This window comes from Poromitra crassiceps (assembly GCF_964638095.1).
Source record: "Poromitra crassiceps genome assembly, chromosome: 3".
In the NCBI taxonomy this organism is placed as follows: Eukaryota; Metazoa; Chordata; class Actinopteri; order Beryciformes; family Melamphaidae; genus Poromitra; species Poromitra crassiceps.
The window spans coordinates 81,411,279-81,429,996 of NC_139625.1; the positions used below are offsets into that span (position 1 = coordinate 81,411,279).

General features: G+C 43.8%; 1 protein-coding gene across 2 annotated transcripts in view; it reads left to right on the forward strand.

Annotated features, from left to right (window-relative positions):
- The window catches only part of rock2a (rho-associated, coiled-coil containing protein kinase 2a), a 76,148-nt gene extending 60,031 nt beyond the window's left edge, over positions 1-16,117 (forward strand). Inside the window, exons 16-33 of one of the 2 annotated variants that reach the window (XM_083633664.1) lie at positions 1,114-1,220; positions 1,436-1,595; positions 3,940-4,100; positions 5,814-5,998; positions 6,315-6,384; positions 6,832-6,935; positions 7,055-7,241; positions 7,919-8,012; positions 8,098-8,192; positions 8,452-8,640; positions 9,497-9,665; positions 10,096-10,166; positions 10,257-10,345; positions 10,437-10,515; positions 12,453-12,717; positions 13,216-13,429; positions 14,919-15,047; positions 15,658-15,683. In XM_083633664.1, coding sequence (XP_083489790.1) covers positions 1,114-1,220; positions 1,436-1,595; positions 3,940-4,100; positions 5,814-5,998; positions 6,315-6,384; positions 6,832-6,935; positions 7,055-7,241; positions 7,919-8,012; positions 8,098-8,192; positions 8,452-8,640; positions 9,497-9,665; positions 10,096-10,166; positions 10,257-10,345; positions 10,437-10,515; positions 12,453-12,717; positions 13,216-13,429; positions 14,919-14,985 — 2,306 coding nt within the window. In that variant the 3' untranslated portion in view covers positions 14,986-15,047; positions 15,658-15,683. Of the gene's footprint in view, positions 1-1,113; positions 1,221-1,435; positions 1,596-3,939; positions 4,101-5,813; positions 5,999-6,314; positions 6,385-6,831; positions 6,936-7,054; positions 7,242-7,918; positions 8,013-8,097; positions 8,193-8,451; positions 8,641-9,496; positions 9,666-10,095; positions 10,167-10,256; positions 10,346-10,436; positions 10,516-12,452; positions 12,718-13,215; positions 13,430-14,918; positions 15,048-15,657 lie in introns of both variants that reach the window. The other variant, XM_083633663.1, reaches the window with a different exon arrangement.
- Positions 16,118-18,718: the final 2,601 nt, after the last annotated feature.

The window sequence follows — 18,718 nt, forward strand, 5'->3', positions numbered from 1 at the left end:
ATAGTGTGCTCATGTGCTCATGATGCTACCAGCAGCATAGTGTGCTCATGTGCTCATGACTCTGCTACCAGCAGCATCGTGTGCTCATGTGCTCATGATGCTACCAGCAGCATAGTGTGCTCATGTGCTCATGATGCTACCAGCAGCATAGTGTGCTCATGATGCTACCAGCAGCATAGTGTGCTCATGTGCTCATGACTCTGCTACCAGCAGCATAGTGTGCTCATGTGCTCATGATGCTACCAGCAGCATAGTGTGCTCATGTGCTCATGATGCTACCAGCAGCATAGTGTGCTCATGATGCTACCAGCAGCATAGTGTGCTCATGTGCTCATGACTCTGCTACCAGCAGCATAGTGTGCTCATGTGCTCATGATGCTACCAGCAGCATAGTGTGCTCATGTGCTCATGATGCTACCAGCAGCATAGTGTGCTCATGATGCTACCAGCAGCATAGTGTGCTCATGTGCTCATGATGCTACCAGCAGCATAGTGTGCTCATGTGCTCATGATGCTACCAGCAGCATAGTGTGCTCATGTGCTCATGAGAGATGTTCTGCATGGGATCACATGCATGGAGTTCATGAGAGGTCAGCTGGGCCAGTCACTCTTCACCCCTGACTAACTAACCTAACTAACTATCCGGTGTGCACAACATTATCAGACTAAACTCCGGCTGACACCCCAAAAACCTATAATCCGCTACAGAAAAATGTATATAGTTTGTTTATTAACTGGCCCCTGGCCTTCTATCATTTCACAAAAGTGGCCCTCGGGCAAAGCAAGTTGAGTATCCCTGCTGTACACTCACACTCAGGTCTTTTATGGGAAGGATTTTGTGTCCTCATGTCTACTTTAATGAGACATGAAAAAGTGAAAGAATTCAAGAAGTGCTACAACACTTCCTACTACGTTATTTGCATGTGCTTTAGGTATGTATGTATGTATGTGTGTGTGTGTGTGTGTGTGTGTGTGTGTGTGTATATATATCTATATATATCGATCTATCTATCTATCTATATATATATAATCTAATATTATGTGTGTGTATATAAACTTTGCTAACTGTGTACCTATCTGCATTTGTCTCTCAACCTTGATCTTTGCTTGCAGGACGTATTTCTGGCCTGGAGGAAGAGGTACGCCAGACGAGACAGGCTGTGTCCAAAGCCGAGACTGAAAAGAGACATCTCCAGGAGAAACTCACTGATCTGGAGAAGGTAAACTGCAAGAACACACTGACTTTACTGCCTTGATTCGCTCATTCACATTCGCTTCTCCTATATGCCTGACTAAGTTGTAGGCATAATAAAACTTTAAAATCTGTGAATCACCCTAATCAAACCACGGCATAATACACAATATCACATATATCTTAGATCGTTCAGGAATGAGCTCTCCATCTTCTACCTTTGTCCCCCTTTTCTCTGTACAGGAGAAGAGCAACAAGGAGATAGATCTGACCTATAAGCTGAAGGTGCTGCAGCAGGGCCTGGAGCAGGAGGAGGCCTCCCACAAGGCCACCAGAGCACGGCTGGCCGACAAGAGCAAGATCACAGAAACCATCGAGGGGGCCAAGTCCGAGTCCATGAAGGGTAAGGACAGCAGCTCCCAAACCTTTTCTGTCAGGCCCCCCTTTTTGATAGAGGAACATTTACCCCCTCGACGACCACACCCCACCCACCCCGAATGTGCCGCAGCCTACCATCTTAGTTGTTAATTAATTATTAATTGCACTATATATACAGTAAACTCAGTAGATCAGTTTGTTTGACTGAAAATAAGAAATAAAATCAACTTCCAAAAAGATTTGATAGTATACAGTAGATTGCTTTCTGACAAATTTCAAATTTTTCCATTGAACTTAACACATTCACTGCCAGCCTTTTTTTTTTTACTGTAGGTAGCTTTTGCCAGAGGGTTTTTTTGAGGATTCTGGCTCATTTTACAAGAGCCAAGGATAATTTTCTGCTTGGAGTTTGTCAACACAAAGTTCACAAAAGTACTAATAGAATGTGTGCTTTCTCTGTCTAAAAGAGTTAGTTTGTAGAGTTAGTAGTTATGTAGATATTAGCCGTTGAGTACAGCATGGTTTCAGCGTCTGAGACAAAAAGCTGAGATAATCGCAGTTTTGTGAAATTCAATATCAAACAGTCACTTTAACCATTTATTTTTGGCATCAGTGAGACATCAGACATAAACAATATAGTTCTGAACAGTAATTTCCTCCATAGCAGCACCCGCACCCCCTCTCCTTACAACTCCTCCCTCCGTGGGCGTGTCTCCGTGTTTGTCAGTCACAAGCCAGTCTCTCCTGCCTGTCTGAGCAGTGAGCAGCAGCCTCTCTCTGGCGGTCCCTCGTCGGCGAGCGTGGATGTGGCTTAATCCGTTCTTGGATTTTCGGTTGAGAGCTTTGACGAAGCCTTGTGTGACTCTAGGCTTATGCTGCGCGCTTCAAAGTGTGCTTTCCACCCAGTCCACCTGTGGAAGCCCCCACCGCCGTGCGCCCGTGTGAAAGGTTTTCGCCTACAGTATGAGAATGAGGCTCGTTCGCTTCTGGGTCCTCGGTTGAGCTCAGCTGGAATGCGTGCGTTTCTGGCCAAACAACACTCAATAGTCTGAGCACCGTCGCCACTCAGTGGGTCGGCGGAATGGATTGCACACGCCCGGCGGCTCTAACAGTATAATAGAAGATGCAAAAGGGCCAGATCAAGGATCCACCGTCAAAAAAAAAAAAACGATTTTTTTGACGTATCCATACGTCGCTGGCAGTTAACGGTTGGATTCTGCTTGACGTATGCATACGTCGCTGGCAGTTAACGTGTTAAGAACAGCGCAGCAACTTAGATTTCCCCCACTTTTAACAGCAGGTTCTCTCTCTCTGCGCCGGGTTTGGGAACCCCTGGGTAAGCTCATCATCATTCACTCCTTAACTGGTAAACACATGGACAAAGCGGGTGATGGCTGTTCCCTCCCATACCTCTCTCTTCACCTCAACATTCACTTCCTTTCTAGTTTGTACCACTTTGCACATTGAGAGGTCTTAGAGATCTTGTGAAGGAGAGGGATGTCACTTCACACCAGGCTCATGTACTGGCATCTCCTGCCTTCACCCACCAGCACTGCACGCACCTCAATCTCTCATGCCTCTCCACTGTTTTCCAATGCAAACCTTCCAAAGCCATGCACATTGCACACACTATTCTTTCTTTTTTTCTTAACTGAAAAATTGCTGCCTGAAATTGCTGTCTCAAATCACTGCCGACAAACGGCAACATGACGCTACCAGCTGGTTTGTTCACAGAACCATCTGCGACCTCGTCTTTGGAAACTGTTTTGAAAAGGGCAGACGTGCTCAAAAATAGCTGTCGCATGATTGGATGAACCACCTGTCTATCACGGGCTCCCTCACGTCGTCCGGGACAGAGTTAAACCAATAGCTTGGAGCGCGGCAAGATGGATTTCCTGTGCGATCGTGTTTTTGCGAAGGTTAGACAAACAGCACTTACTTCTGTCCAACTCTTGACACTTACCAGAAATTCCCGCAACACAGCCAATTTGCTCTGTACTGACTCTGGATCATCAGAGTAACCACTACTACCAAATGTCCATTGTTTTTTGTAGACTGTCAGCTGGCTACAATGTCAACAATGTCGTCTTTGTTGTCTTTGGTCAAGTCACAAAAAAGGGGTCAACTTCATGTTGAACTTTTCCCCAACTTTTGAAAGCACTCTGCCTCAATACAAGGCAGGCACGTTGTTTTTTTCTGATGCGTCTGCTTTCCATCCGCCTTACAGTCTCTCCCCATTAGCTATATAATGTGAATGAGGTGCCGTGCCGGTAAAAATGTACCGGTGTCAACATGTCGTCCTCACCGGCTTCTCTCTAGTGTCAACACGTCCTCCTCACCCGCTTCTCTTGTGCTTCACGCCCATCCAGAGCTGGAGCAGAAGCTCGCGGAGGAACGCGCCGCCAAAATGCGGCTGGAGAACCGAATGCTGGAGCTGGAGAAGCACAGCAGCATGCTGGACTGTGACTACAAACAGGCCCTGCAGAAACTGGAAGAGCTCCGCCGACACAAGGACCGCCTCACTGAGGAGGTATGTGTGTGTGTTACTGTGTGTGTGTGTGTGTGTGTGTGTGTGTGTGTGTGTTTAACTCTTCAGCACTGGCTATGTTTTGATATTCCCTTAAAGGAAATCTTTGCTGCTTTTCAACCAGCTTTGTATCATTACATTGTCGGTAGTATTATGCAAATGTTTACTTCCATGTTTCTTGCACTGAGAGCTTCTCATTTCTCTGCCGGCCACCAGCTGGTGTGGCTCGTTATGGTTTGTTAAGGCTAGGGATGCACCGATCCACATTTTTTCCCGATTCCGATACCTGAATTTGGATATCTGCCGATACCGATATTATGCCGATACCAATATTTTTCTTGAATATACAGTATAGGCAAAGATTTGGCCAATTATAGATGTGTTTTTTTTTTATCTACCTTGCAAAAAGTTAAGAAAAAAAAGACAAAATTAAGAAAATATACAAGGCAAAGAAGGATACTATTATACATGGGTAAATTACAGCGCCCCCTGTGCGGCCCGCGCTGGAATTGCAGATAAAAAAAAAAAAAAAATCCCCCCCAATCCGGTCCGTGAATTAGTGCCAATATCGGCACCCGATACCGATATTGGATCGGATCGGCCCCATCCCTACTTAAGGCTCTCGATGACTGCCCATGGAGGCGTGCATACAGAAATTAGTCAATACAATCTGTAGCTCGAATAACAGCCAAGCGCACCTTCAAGATCTGCACTCTTCCTCGAACCTCCACTGTTTCGCGGAAGTAGAGCAGATACTGAAGCCGCCCCCCAGAGACAGAGCGTTAAAAAAACCTGCTGTTGTTTTTCACACTGTATCCCGATTTCTGATAGATAGAGAGCTGGTTGAAAAGCATCAAAGTTCTCTGTTCATATTTACGATGCTCAAGTAGACCATTTGTATACCCCACCGGTTTACCATAACCTGGATAAGCTCTTATCACTGGTTATGAGTAACCTGTATGAGGAAAAGCAGGAAGGAAAAGGCACACACATCCAGACAGTGAAAAACTAGGTGCAGGATGAAGTGCAACATACAATAACAAAATAGAGTCTGCACACTAGTTGTTGCTGCCCCCAGCAACAACAACTAGTGTGCAGACTTTATTTAGTTATGGAACCTGTATTAAGGAACAAGGGATATTCTGATATCTGGCATGTTGGCGCATGTAAACATCTTAAACTGCGACATGTAAGCAAGGAGCAAGCTATCTCATTTAGTTTTTGCAGTCTGAACAAGCTCAGCTTTGCAAAATCATTAAAGATCATTGCCCTTGGTCCTCTCACGTCTGTGGTGAAGAGGAAATTGAACTATCTTCTTGGTTGTTTGAATGGCAGACGGCAATAGTGATTTATTTCAGCTGGCAGTGCTGAAGTGCTTGATTTTCGTTCTTTTTTTCCCTCTCCTATTTTTTTTTTTTGCAAAATGCAAAACACCGGGTTTCTGTAGATTTTGACTAAGTCAGTGATGGAAAGTTCTGAAGAGATCATATTATGAAGCCAAGAATCCAAATTGTACAAGTGGCTCAGATCCAGCATCTTTCAATGTACAAACATGGATGTTTCACAGCAGGTCATTAAAGTTGTGTACAAATGTCTAATCCAAATAAAAGCTTAATGGGGATATAAAGCACTATCTGCAAGTAAACACAGCCATGGTTAGTCCTCATTTCTCCCTCCCGTCCTCTTCTCTTCTCTTCTCTTCTCTTTCCTTTCCAGGTGAAGAACCTCACGCTGAGGATCGAGCAGGAGACCCAGAAGCGCAGTCTTATTCAGAATGACCTGAAGGCCCAGAACCAGCAGCTCAACGCTCTGCGGACCTCCGAGAAACAACTCAAGCAGGAAACCAATCACCTTCTGGACATCAAACGGAGCATGGAGAAACAGAACCAAGAGCTGCGCAAGTCAGTATTTCTTTGACTCGTTTGCCAGCACACCTCTCACATCTAGACTAGGCTAGTGGCTCCTTTGTATGTCTCTTTCATGTTCCTGAGTGGGAAACCTCCCTGTGCTGTGAAATAATCAACTAGAGCTGCAACCATTAAACCATCAAATGACTCATCGCTTAGTCGCCAGATTAATCCGTAATGAAAATAATGGTTAGTTGCAGCCCTATAATGAACTGGTCTCACATTAGCAACACAACAGAATTTTGTATATGTGGAAATGTGCGTCGTTTGTACTTTGTCACGTAGAAATGATCTTTGTTTTTCTCCACAGAGAAAGACACGACACAGATGGGCAAATGAAGGAACTCCAAGACCAGTTAGAAGCTGAACAGTATTTCTCTGTGAGTCTATTTTCTGCTCTGTAATTGGACGTGTTGATGTAAAATGACTAAGCTTATTGTATTACGGCTTCAGTATTTTACTGAGTGTGTGGGTTGTAATGGACCAACGGTGTAATTGTCCGTTTGGTTTCAGTGTTCAGTGAACATTCATGCCTTTTTTTATTGTTTTATGTATTTTTATGATAATATGAGCACCACGTGGTTTTGTGCTGTGTCTGTTTTGCTGAGGAAGCTGAAGTGGATACATTCATTATTACAGAGGAAATGCATTTCTTTCTGGTGATACATTGTATTCTTGTATCTTCTGCTTTTCTTTCTTTTTCTTTGTAGTCTCTATGGAGATTTGGTTTTATGGGGACTATGTGAGTTAGGAGCTGTTTCATGGACTATATTAATGTATTACCTGTGACTGCGAGATGTATCTGACATGTTTCCTGTGTTTTCCAGACACTATATAAGACCCAAGTTCGTGAGCTGAAGGAGGAGTGTGAGGAGAAGAACAAGCTCTACAAAGACATGCAGCAGTCTCTGCAGGAGCTACAGGAGGAGAGGTGGTTATATTTGGAAATAACTATTTACTGTACTGCACTTGGATTCTGGGGAATTATCCCAATACATTTGATCTGAATCATCGTTGACTCTTTTCCTAATATCTGGATATTTCCTCCAGGGACTCGCTGGCGGCTCAGCTGGAGATCACGCTGACCAAGGCGGACTCGGAGCAGCTGGCACGCTCCATCGCCGAGGAGCAGTACTCTGACCTGGAGAAGGAGAAGATCATGAAGGAGCTGGAGCTGAAGGAGATGATGGCTCGCCACCGCCAGGAGCTGGGCGAGAAGGACATCACCATCATCTCGGTGCGTCACATCGACACCACGCCAAACCTCATGCCGAGTCCAGATGAGAGATATCTGTTGTTTGAATGGGTTTTGTACTGTAGCCAGGTTTAACAGCTCTTTCCGGCAAGTCAATGAGCGCCACAACTTTATCATCAAATGAGATTAATTTGATTTCATTGATGGTGGCAGAAAAAACATGGCCACATGTGGAGCTGGAAGTCTGTGACGCCCTTTCCATCTGGTTTTATACACCTTATGTAGCCCCGCCCACTTGTTTTATATGTGTCCTGATTGATCAGAATAAAGATGGAATAAAGCCAAAATGTGTGAATGCAGCCAAAACGCAATGAAGATCTGAGCAGCCAAGACATGCATTTACATACACACATTAACAACAAAGTGTAACCGCAGTGTCTCTCCAATCTACTTATAGACATTATGGAAATGGAAACTATAATAAGTGGAAATAAACGATAATAAAGTGCACCGATTGAACCTGGAAGTGCTCACAAATCAAATTGTAGGCATCTTAGATAGTAACATACTGGTTAAAACTTTTTACTTAATGTCTGCGTCTCAGCAAGGAGGATTGGAGGATTGGTGCATTAATGCATTGACCTTTGTAACCTAAAACACTGCCGATAGTCGCCCACAATATAGTGAATGAATGTGACAATATTCCTTGTCCCGTGCAGCTGGAGGAAGCCAATCGCACACTGACCAGCGATGTGGCCAACCTAGCCAATGAGAAGGAGGAGCTGAACAACAAACTGAAGGAGATCTTAGAAGGTAACTCCATCGTTGCGATCTCTGCGAACAAACAAATAAAATGTCTGTCATCGTTTTTCATTGCGTTTTTGTTCTGTGCTTTCAGACTCGGAGCGGTCGAAGGACTGGGAGCAGCAGATCAGCCAGATGAAGCAGACCTTTGAGAAGCAGCTGCAGTCTGAGAGGACGCTGAAAACCCAGGTAGATGTTTATAAAACTCTGATGAGAAAGCCGCTCTCACAAAGCTGACCACACACAGCGAGTGTACACTTGCAGATTTAATCCAGTTGGAAATCATTAGACGGGCAGCCTTGCAACGGGAATGCCTTAATTTTCTGCGTAGATCTTTTGGCTTTAGTCAAATCCTAAAGATCCAAAGATCTTTAGGAAAGAATGGCAGAACACTTTCAATTCACTTAGATGGTTGAGAAGCTTCTCACTTCCTGGTTTCCATCCGCAGGCCGTCAACAAGCTAGCAGAGATCATGAACAGGAAAGAAATGCGCGGCGGAGGCAGTCGTCGCAACGACACGGACGTGAAGCGCAAGGAGAAGGAGAACAGGAAGCTGCAGCTGGAGCTGAGGTCGGAGAAGGAGAAGCTCAACAGCACCATCATCAAGTACCAGAGAGAGATCAATGACATGCAGGCGGTCAGTACTGCACACACTTGCAGTACATACAGCTGCCACACCACCACACAATAAGAACCCAGCTTGCATCACATATGTCTGTGAGGATCAGGGTGTCTGCAGGTCCTGAAGAAGAAAGAAAATAAAATCTTAAATCAGATCTAAACTCAAGCTGAGTTGTTTTGAATACAGTGTACCGTATATATGGTGTTTCAAATTCAGTGTTACAGGTCTGATTTTTTTTTTTGGTGCACTGCTTTTCTGGTGAAGTCATATTATATACACATACTCTGATAAGTCAGCTGTTGCAAAATTGATGTGATTTTATTAGCTGGTGTTGAAAAGTCTTAAATTGAAACTTGAAGATATCCTGGACCTACAGTAGGTTGCAGTTGACACTTTGTGTACATATGGTGTGGCCAGAAAATAGATAATTTGAATACATCTAATAATAGAGAACCACTACGTCACTGTCAACATTCACTTTGTCATTATTAGCAATTAGGACTCGAAAGTGATTAAGAAGACAGACAGTAGCCATGTAATATTAACCTGAGGTTGACCATCACACAAGCGTTTTATCAGTGTTGTCAGCCTGTCATACCATAGATCAGCTACGTAAAAGCAGGTTGGAACCTTGAAATTACGACAACGTTCAATGTTAATCTAATTTAACATTGAGGAAAGCCATCAGGCTGAGGCGCACTCGTTTCTGCTGCTGTGCAGGATTAAATTTATCAAAACTTTCTTGTGAGTGCTGCCATTTCATCCGATTCTTCAAAATAACATGCTAACAACATGCTAACAGACAGATGATCAAGTTTGGCAGAATCTGAACTGGCTGAACTTGTTTCTCCGTGTCATTTTGCATTTGTAGCAAATAGCAGATGAGAGCGTGATGCGTATCGAGCTGCAGATGGCTCTGGACAGCAAGGACAGTGACATCGAGCAGCTGAGGAACCTCCTGCAGTCTCTCAGTGTTCAGTCCATGGACTCTGCCAGCGTCAGCAGCGGGCCTGAGTTTGATACAGATGATGCCTTCACAGGTACAGTCAACTCTCCTGAATTATAAGTAGCATCCATTGGTGTAAGTTGCATGCAGTTTAGGGTTTCAAAGAATTAAAGCATAAATGAATGCTTTTAAGAGATTTTTTTATTGTATTTTTTATTTTTGTGTGTTCATATTGGTGGCTTGTTTGCCTGATCATCACCAACTACAGGTCGCCATTTTTACCCACTTAAAAAAAAAAGATTGCCACTGCATCACTGTTGGTACCATACCAAATGTTGGTGTCCTTATGAATGATAAGACATCAGAATGTGTTGAAAGGTCTCAAAAAGTATCATTTTAGATCTGCTATCAGAACCAGTATCAATGTCAAACCATTTCCAAAGATACTCGGCATTAATGGAAATGGATTGATGTCGAATCAAATCAGTGACGTGAAAAACTTTTTCTCTCGCTCGCTGTGTCAGAAATAAGGCTTGAAGGATGGCTCTCTCTCCCTGTAAGAAACAACACCAAGAAGTTTGGATGGGAGAAAAAGGTACAAAACAATTCAACTATTAAACTAACCCTAAACACAGTGTCATCCTGAAGAACACTTTAACTGATGTTCTGTTTTCCGTCATGGTAGTATGTTGTGGTGAGCAGCAAGAAGATTCTGTTCTACAACAGCGAGCAGGACAAGGAGCAGTCCATCCCCTACATGGTGTTGGATATAGAGTAAGTCATCCAGCTCTTTTGCTGTAGAGCAGAGATGTGGATCTTCATGTTGTGACGTGTGTTGATCACCAGCCTGTTTCTCTCGTTACAGCAAACTCTTCCACGTCAGGCCCGTCACTCAAACAGACGTGTACCGGGCCGACGCCAAAGAGATTCCCAGGATCTTCCAGGTCACTCAGCACAGCTTGGATGTTTGATTATGGAATGTAATAGTAGTGGATGGCATCAACTACTGTGGCTGCTGGCCAAAAAATTGAAACAGACAACATTGCCCACATTGCCAAATTTATATATAAATAGATACTCAAGATAGATAGATAGATTTCATTTTGTATTAGAAAAGCTGAATGAAAATATTCAATAAATGCCAATAGAAATACAAATAGTTCAAACACATTGCAAACATTTCTGGAACTCCACACATTCGCAATATCAACACATAGTACAAATCTTTCAAACTATGAAAACATGGTTAAAAGATAACCAGGTGTGTCAACACAACCATTAGCCATTGTCTGTCTGCTTTCCTGCCTGCATGTCACTTAATTGTTATTGTTTCTCTTGACAGATTCTGTTTTGTTGTTTTCTCCTGTCTTGTCATGATGCTGCATGGGTGCATTGTCTATCTGTATGGTTGTATGGCTGCATTGTCTTATATGCTTGTGTCTGCCTGGCTGTATCGTCTGGTTGCTTGTGTCTGCCTGGCTGTATCGTCTGGTTGCTTGTGTCTGCCTGGCTGTATCGTCTGGTTGCTTGTGTCTGCCTGGCTGTATCGTCTGGTTGCTTGCTTGGCCTGCATGCATGAAGTCTAACTTTGTACTGTAATGTGCTTTTTACTGTGTACTGTCTCTTATTAATTGCTTGTTTTGTTATTGTTTTCTACTGTGTTTTTATCCGGCAATCAACACCTGGCCCAGGGACTACAGTTAAAAATTACCTAACCAACTAAAAGGGGCACATTTGCAGCCATGTTGATTGATGTGCATTGTCCCTTTATAACTAAACTACTAAACTAAACCAGTGATTCCCAAACTGTGGGCCGTGGATGTACTGCAGGTGGGCCGCGAGTGGTCTGCCAACACTCCAGATTTTCACGGGCAATCAAATGGCTGTAGCAGGGTCAGTTTTAAAGCTACAGTGGAGATCCTGTTATCACAAGACACTAGAAGATCTACGTAATCCATTGGTCCCAAGCATAACATGCTAGCTTGTCGGGAAGGGGGCTAAATAACGCTCCAAACATAGGTTCAATTTGGGCAAAGGAAAACTATATTTAAAAGGGGACCCTTGATCTCTCAGCTTAATTTATCTGAATGAAAACTGGTTCAATGGGTACCCACCAGTCTCCCCTTTACAGATAAGGTTGCATTTTTCACAGCCTATAGCATGAATAGCTTGTGGATTGATTTCTTCTGTTGCTCATCACATTTTGTCCCAACAAATGTGTTATGCATGCAAATACTTGCAAATGTTGGCAATCTGCTTTTGGGTATTTTGCTGAAATGTTTTGTATGTGGATGGATTATTAATTTCCCTTATGCCCAAGTTCGCATGCTCTGTTAATGAAATACAAAATACATAGCCTAATATAAAAAAGACATATAGGGAAATGCATCATCTTAGTCTCGTGTGTTGATCAGAGTTGTGATTACTGATTTAAAGGAAGATTTTCAGATTTCAAAGTGGGCTGCGGAATTCTTAACTTTGGGAACCCCTGAACTAAACTAAGCAGGTTCAAACTGGCTTTGGTCACTGTAAAATGTTGCAGCCAAAATATATGTAAAGTATTTCTCCTCTACAACCTTCCAGAAATGTCATAGCGCTTCCATGTATAAGGTTTTCATCGTAGTTATAATGGCTGTTAGATATAGTTCTATTATAAAACTGCCAAATGCATTTCTGTGTTTGTGTCTTCGACAGCATGAAATATGGCCAACATGAAAGAAAATGAACTTGCCCAATACTCAGCCTGTTTATTTGTTTCAACCCAACTGATGAAAACCCAACTAGCTTTGAGCATTGCATAAAGCCTTCAGAATAAAAGCCTTGAGCATTACATAAAGCCTTCAGAATAAAAGCGAGGGTCTTTTTACTCTCCTCCCTGCAGATTCTCTATGCCAACGAGGGCGAGAGCAAGAAGGAGTCCGAGTTCCCGGAGCCGCTGGCCATCGGAGAGAAGTCCAGCTACATCTGCCACAAGGGCCATGAGTTCATCCCCACGCTCTACCACTTCCCCACCAACTGTGAGGCCTGCACCAAGCCTCTGTGGAACATGTTCAAGCCCCCGCCCGCGCTCGAGTGCCGGCGCTGCCACATCAAGTGCCACAAGGACCACATGGACAAGAAGGAGGAGGTCATCGCTCCCTGCCGAAGTAGGGCGCCCCACTCCACTTCAGAGTTTAAAGTCAACAATGTCACAATGATCTAATCCTCTTCCATAGAAAATCACTTCAAATACCATATACAGTTCCTACACAGGTCTGGAAAATTATTAAACATTTTTATTTGATCATTTCCAGCTCTTGAATAGTTTGGGAATTTGAAAAAAAGTCTGAAAAAGTATGGAAAGTGTTCAGGTCAGATACACATAATTCTAGCTTAATGTTGTACACTCCACAGTTTTTGTTGATGAACCCTGCCAATCATCTCACATATTGATATATGTGTCACTGTGAAGAACAATTGTCATCTATACAGTGATATGACCTAGTTAGCAGGGGCAGCAAGATGTCTATCTGCGCAAATCATATTGAACACCAGACACAATCTTCAAAACAAATCATCTGGAAAAAGTTTGAATTGAAAATGTGTAGGAACCCTGAATGTAAATAAATTTAAATAACACTTGTCTTCTACTCGCCCGCCGCCAGTCAACTACGATGTGTCCACCGCCAAGAACCTGCTGCTGCTGGCCGTGTCCCAGGAGGAGCAGCAGAAGTGGGTGAGCCGCCTGGTCAAAAAGATCCCCAAGAAGCCTCCAGCCCCCGAGCACTTTGCCCGCTCCTCACCCCGTGCCTCCATGAAGGTGCAGCCCAGCCAGTCCATGAGGAGGACCAGCCGACAGCTCCCGCCCAGCAAGAGCAGGTGAGGGAGCAGAGGTCAAACAGTGTGGGTCACTTTCTGCCAAGGCTTCAATGACAAAAATAAAACACCCTATTGTTTGAAAATGTATGCTTACAAGAGTTTTCTTTAGGGTTACGCATGAAGTCTCCAGTAAGGCGAGGGATAGGTTTAGGGTTCGGATGAAAATGATCAGTTATGGATTTGCAGTTGGTTTAGATTAGAAAGTAACAACCTGGGTCAGTAGATAATGTTCACACAGGCAAGGGTTAGACCACAATATATGGGGTCAATCTCGGACTTACCGTAATTAAAAATCGCATATCGGTCAGTGTTGTCTGCCTCCATCCAATGATGCATACGTATTTATTGAAAAATGCATCAATTCTACTTGTCATGGGAAGCCCTTAACGTGGGTTTTGTTCTGTGGTCTGAATGCTGTTGCCAAGGCTTGTCAAGGTGTTACCACCCAGACAGATCGAATTCTGTGGGAAACACTCGAGTACTGTAATTTTCTTGGGTTTATTTTTTGGCCTGTATTAGTAGAGGAAATCAAATTTGGCCTTTTATCCACAATTCAGAGACTTGTTTTTCTCCTCTGAGTGTTGTCTTGTTTCAAATAAGAGCTCCTTTAACATGAGTTCTGCAGCCAGTGCTTCAGTTGACATATTAATGACGCTTAATGTTATATTTATTGTCCTATGAAAAATGATTTTTACCTGGCCATCACAGCTAATGTCCCCTTTCAGATTGCTGGACTTGGGTCTTCAGGACTGGCACTGGGCATTGGATGATATCGATGATGACTGTTACTCTATTCATTTCTGATGGGCACACAGGGTAAAACTGCAGTGTGTGCTGTGTGCAGTGCACAGGGTAAAACTGTGTGTAGTGTGCAGTGCACAGGGTAAAACTGTGTGTAGTGTGCAGTGCACAGGGTAAAACTGTGTGTAGTGTGCAGTGTGGTGAATTCGGAGGCAGTGGAACAGCTTGTTTCCACGAGGCTTTGGTTTTACACAGCAACAATCCCAATTTACTGTGATTTTTCTAAATCGAATGAAACACTGAAGATCAAATCTTAATGTTGATGAATAGTAATTGGCTGCAATCTGTGTTTTAAATTAAGACCCTCTGCTACTCAATATTTTTTCATCCCTTGAAAGACCCATTATCTAGCTGAACCTAAGATCATAGCCATCCCTGCACACACCTATAAAGTCCAGTGTAATCTGATCCCAGTCCGTCACTGTTCAGAGAAGTCAAGTGTAATCTGATCCCAGTCCGTCAATGTTCAGAGAGATTTTCTAAAGTTAAGTGTAATCTGTCTGATCCCAGTCCGTCACTGTTCAGAGAGATTTTCTAAAGTTAAGTGTAATCTGTCTGATCCCAGTCCATCACTGTTCAGAGAGATTTTCTAAAGTTAAGTGTAATCTGTCTGATCCCAGTCCAGACAGATTTTCTAAAATCTGGCCCATGGTGACGTGAACTTGCTTCCTCTGACCTCTGACCTCAGCCCTCGCAGGTCAAACGGCTACAGGATGAGGCGAGAAGACTCCAACAATGGACACTGGCACAAATGACGGCCAATTTGGTGCTTTTACTTTGCCCAGATGTTTCCCTGTAAACCACTCCATTCCTGAATGTGTGTATGCTTGTTTACAAGCCCAAAAATCCTTTTTGCACTAAATCTTCAAACACACACTTGTGGTTGGCAGTTTGCGGTGGCGGCAGTGCGTCACATGCAGGTGTGGACTATATATAGCATGTTGAACCCAATGCATTGCATGTGCTGGTGTGGGGTTTTCTTGAATGTGACGAAAACATGGCGACTCGCCTAGTAGTATTTGGGATCACTAATATAACCACTGGGTGTTGGAAGCTGGTATGTGGATCAGTGTCTGTACGATTAATTCACTCTTATTCCAACCTACATCTTCACTTTACATCTCAATATTTGGATAGAGATTATCAACATTTCTGTGTAATGAAATGAATTGAGGTTATACAGGTCAGTGTGCATTCCATTAAGATTACCATTGTGATGTAAAAAAAGAAAGAAAGTACATGTCCGTTCCTATTTTAATCACAAGTGCACACAGGAATTCTGTATTTACACAATATGAAGGCTGGGGTATTGAACACTGTTTCCACTGGTGTGACTGATCTTCTCAGATGACCTGTGATCTATATGATGAGCTAGAGTATTTGGGATTGTCACCTAACCTGTGTCTGTTTCTCTCTTCCTCCTCCAGCTAACCTTGCTTGGGAGTGTGGTGCAACGTCAAGGTGGTGGTGGTGGGGGGGGTGTTTCCTTCTGAATCACAGACTGATACGAAGCTTCGTTTTGCAAATGGACACCCTGACACAGACTCCACTTCACTCCCCCCCGGACCCACGCTGTCCCGCCACGGCCTGGGAGCTTTTTCCAAGACTGATTTCTCTTTGCTGACGTTCTCGTCCTCCCCCGCTGGACTCCAGAGGGTACCGACTGTCCAGCTCACTGGACTCCAGAGGGTACCGACTGTCCAGCTCGCCTGCTCCCCCACTGGACTCCAGAGGGTACCGACTGTCCAGCTCGCCTGCCTCCGCACCTGTGATCTTTTCAGCAAGCTGGCTGGCTTTTAAAGCTTATTAGCAGAAGCTCTTCCCTCAGGTCTCTTGACCAAAGCAACCATCTTTTTTTCCCCTGGGGAGTTGGGCAGCTTGGTCAGCTCCCACAGAAGGGAAGAGTTTTTCCCCTGGGGGGGGGGGGGGGGGGGCAGCTTGGTCAGCTCCCACAGAACAGAAGAGAAGAGAAGAGAATAGAGCTGTAAGAAAGCCTATCCATGCCTGGCAGGACGGGGGGGGGACGCACTTACCTCAACACTGCTGACCAGGACACACTGTCGACCGAAGGAACCAACAGGAAAACTCAGAGCTGTTCCTCTCCGCCTATGGGGATTCTTGTGGCCAAAAAAGAAGAAGAAGCAAAGTCTTTATTGTTTAATGATTGTGAACAATGCGAAGGGTCCGCTGGGAAACACTACACTCGCAGGATAGCAGATTGTCTGAAGTACAGCTGAGGTTCCTGCACAAGGTTCCCAGGTATCTGACTGTACTCCGGCTCATTCAAACTCTTGTTGCCTTTTTTTTTTTACAAACACGCTGATGAGAGCTCCTTGCTTACCCACTGTACCGCTGTCAGATGATGCTGATGAGAGCTCCTTGCTTACCCACTGTACCGCTGTCAGATGATGCTGATGAGAGCTCCTTGCTTACCCACTGTACCGCTGTCAGACGCGCGTCGGCTTGAGCCACAGAAACTGGAATAAGGTACTCGGCTCAACGAGCCCGTGACTTCCTGTCAAGTCGGTGAGGAGTGTCGCATTCTTCCAGCCAGGGTCTGAGGACGTTAATTCCTCGAGTGCCTCTTATTCAGATTTCTGACTCTAGACATGCTCTGAATCACTGGTTTGTTTCCGTATGAATATTACAGTTATGAATGAACAGACACAACAACATCCCATAATATTCTTCCCCTTACCAAAAACCCGCACTGGCAAGTTATGAGGGTAATGTTTACTGAATTCCAAGGGGTGCACCGTTCAGCTCAGCTCCTTCTTTTGTCTGAATGTACATCTGGGTTTGTTTTTTTATTATCCAGAGACGACACACAAGCATTGTATGTTTCCTTCCATCCAAATCTAGTTGACTGAAGCCCCGCCCCCTTTCGTCAGACTCCTCCCTGTGTGAACCTCCTCAGGCCTCTGAAGCCCCGCCCCCTCTCGTCACGACTCCTCCCTGTGTGAACGTCCTCAGGCCTCTCACACATGCCTACATCATGTCTCCTGTGATAAATCCACCTGCTGTTAACAAATGTGGGTTTTTTGGTCATTTCTGGAGAATTTAGCAGAGAGAGAGAAAAACAAAGGGCAAAAAGTATACAGTCATGATATCCCATAGGTTGGAAGAACTGAGCAGCACTATTCAATGGAAACTTCTTTTTTTCTCCTTTCCAAAAAAAGTGTTTGTCCTGATATTTTTGTATTAAAAGTAACCAAACTCCTAGTTTGGGCACGTTGTGGTGTGTATGTGGCATATATAGCAGGTGGAGAGTAACAGTGTGTATGTATGTGTGTGTGTGTGTATGTGTGTGTGCGCCGAGTGCTCTCCTTTAACCAAGAAGCATGTTTTATACATATAAATATACACAGTATATATTTTACATGCCATACAGTGCACATTGTATTATTTATACTGCCTTGTCCACTTTGTATTTAAGGGCGCTACATCCAGATTGCATGTTTGCTACCAAACAGCTCTATAATAATAATAATAGCCACTTCATCAATAAAGACGTGGATGTGCCTTTGTGTTTGATTTATTTTTGTTTTAAAATGCATGAAATGTCAGAAATGCCATAAAGGATGATGCACAACAATCTTGCACAAGTGCTTATTTCAAGATTGCAGGTGTGACAAATTGTGTGTGCATGACGCAGGAATGACGAGTGTATGATGTGTGACATTGTTTTATTGAAATCTATTTCAGAAAAGTCTACATTTATAAAAGCCATTCAAAATACAGTATTTGTAATCCTGAGTAGGTAGAAAAGTCACTCCAGCAGCTCATCAGATACACCAGGTCTAGCGCTACATATTTTCACATATCAAAACGCATGGTCACGTGTTTCACACTACAGATGGAGTTGTACATTTTAGTCATATAAATGAATGTGTGGGTACAATACTGAGGTAAAACACTAAATTATAAAATCACAAAAACATTTCCAGAGTCTGTATTACACAAAGTTTGCTTACATAACACAGATGTTAACCTATTTTTCCAGTGCTGCTGTGGCCAAAGTAACCCAATTGTGTGTGTGACAGAGCTGGAACACATGCAGCAGTAGAGGTGGTGACAGCTCTCTTAGCCCTGGGCCTGTCTCACCAAGCCACTTCAACTCAGCCCGGCTCTCTCTGGGATAGCTGGCTCCACTAAAGCTAACAAATAGCCATCCTGGATAACTGGCTCCACTAAAGCTAACAAATAGCCATCCTGGATAGCTGGCTCCACTAAACCTAACAAATAGCCATCCTGGATAGCTGGCTCCACTAAAGCTAACAAATAGCCATCCTGGATAGCTGGCTCCACTAAAGCTAACAAATAGCCATCCTGGATAACTGGCCTCACAAAGGTGCTTTTCAACTGGATCGACCAATCCAGCTATGAGTGTGTTCACAAAGAGGTGACATTTGTAACATAATAACCAATAATGTGTAACAGGCAGAAAACATAATTGTGTGTAAACATGTTGACAATTTCAACACAGAC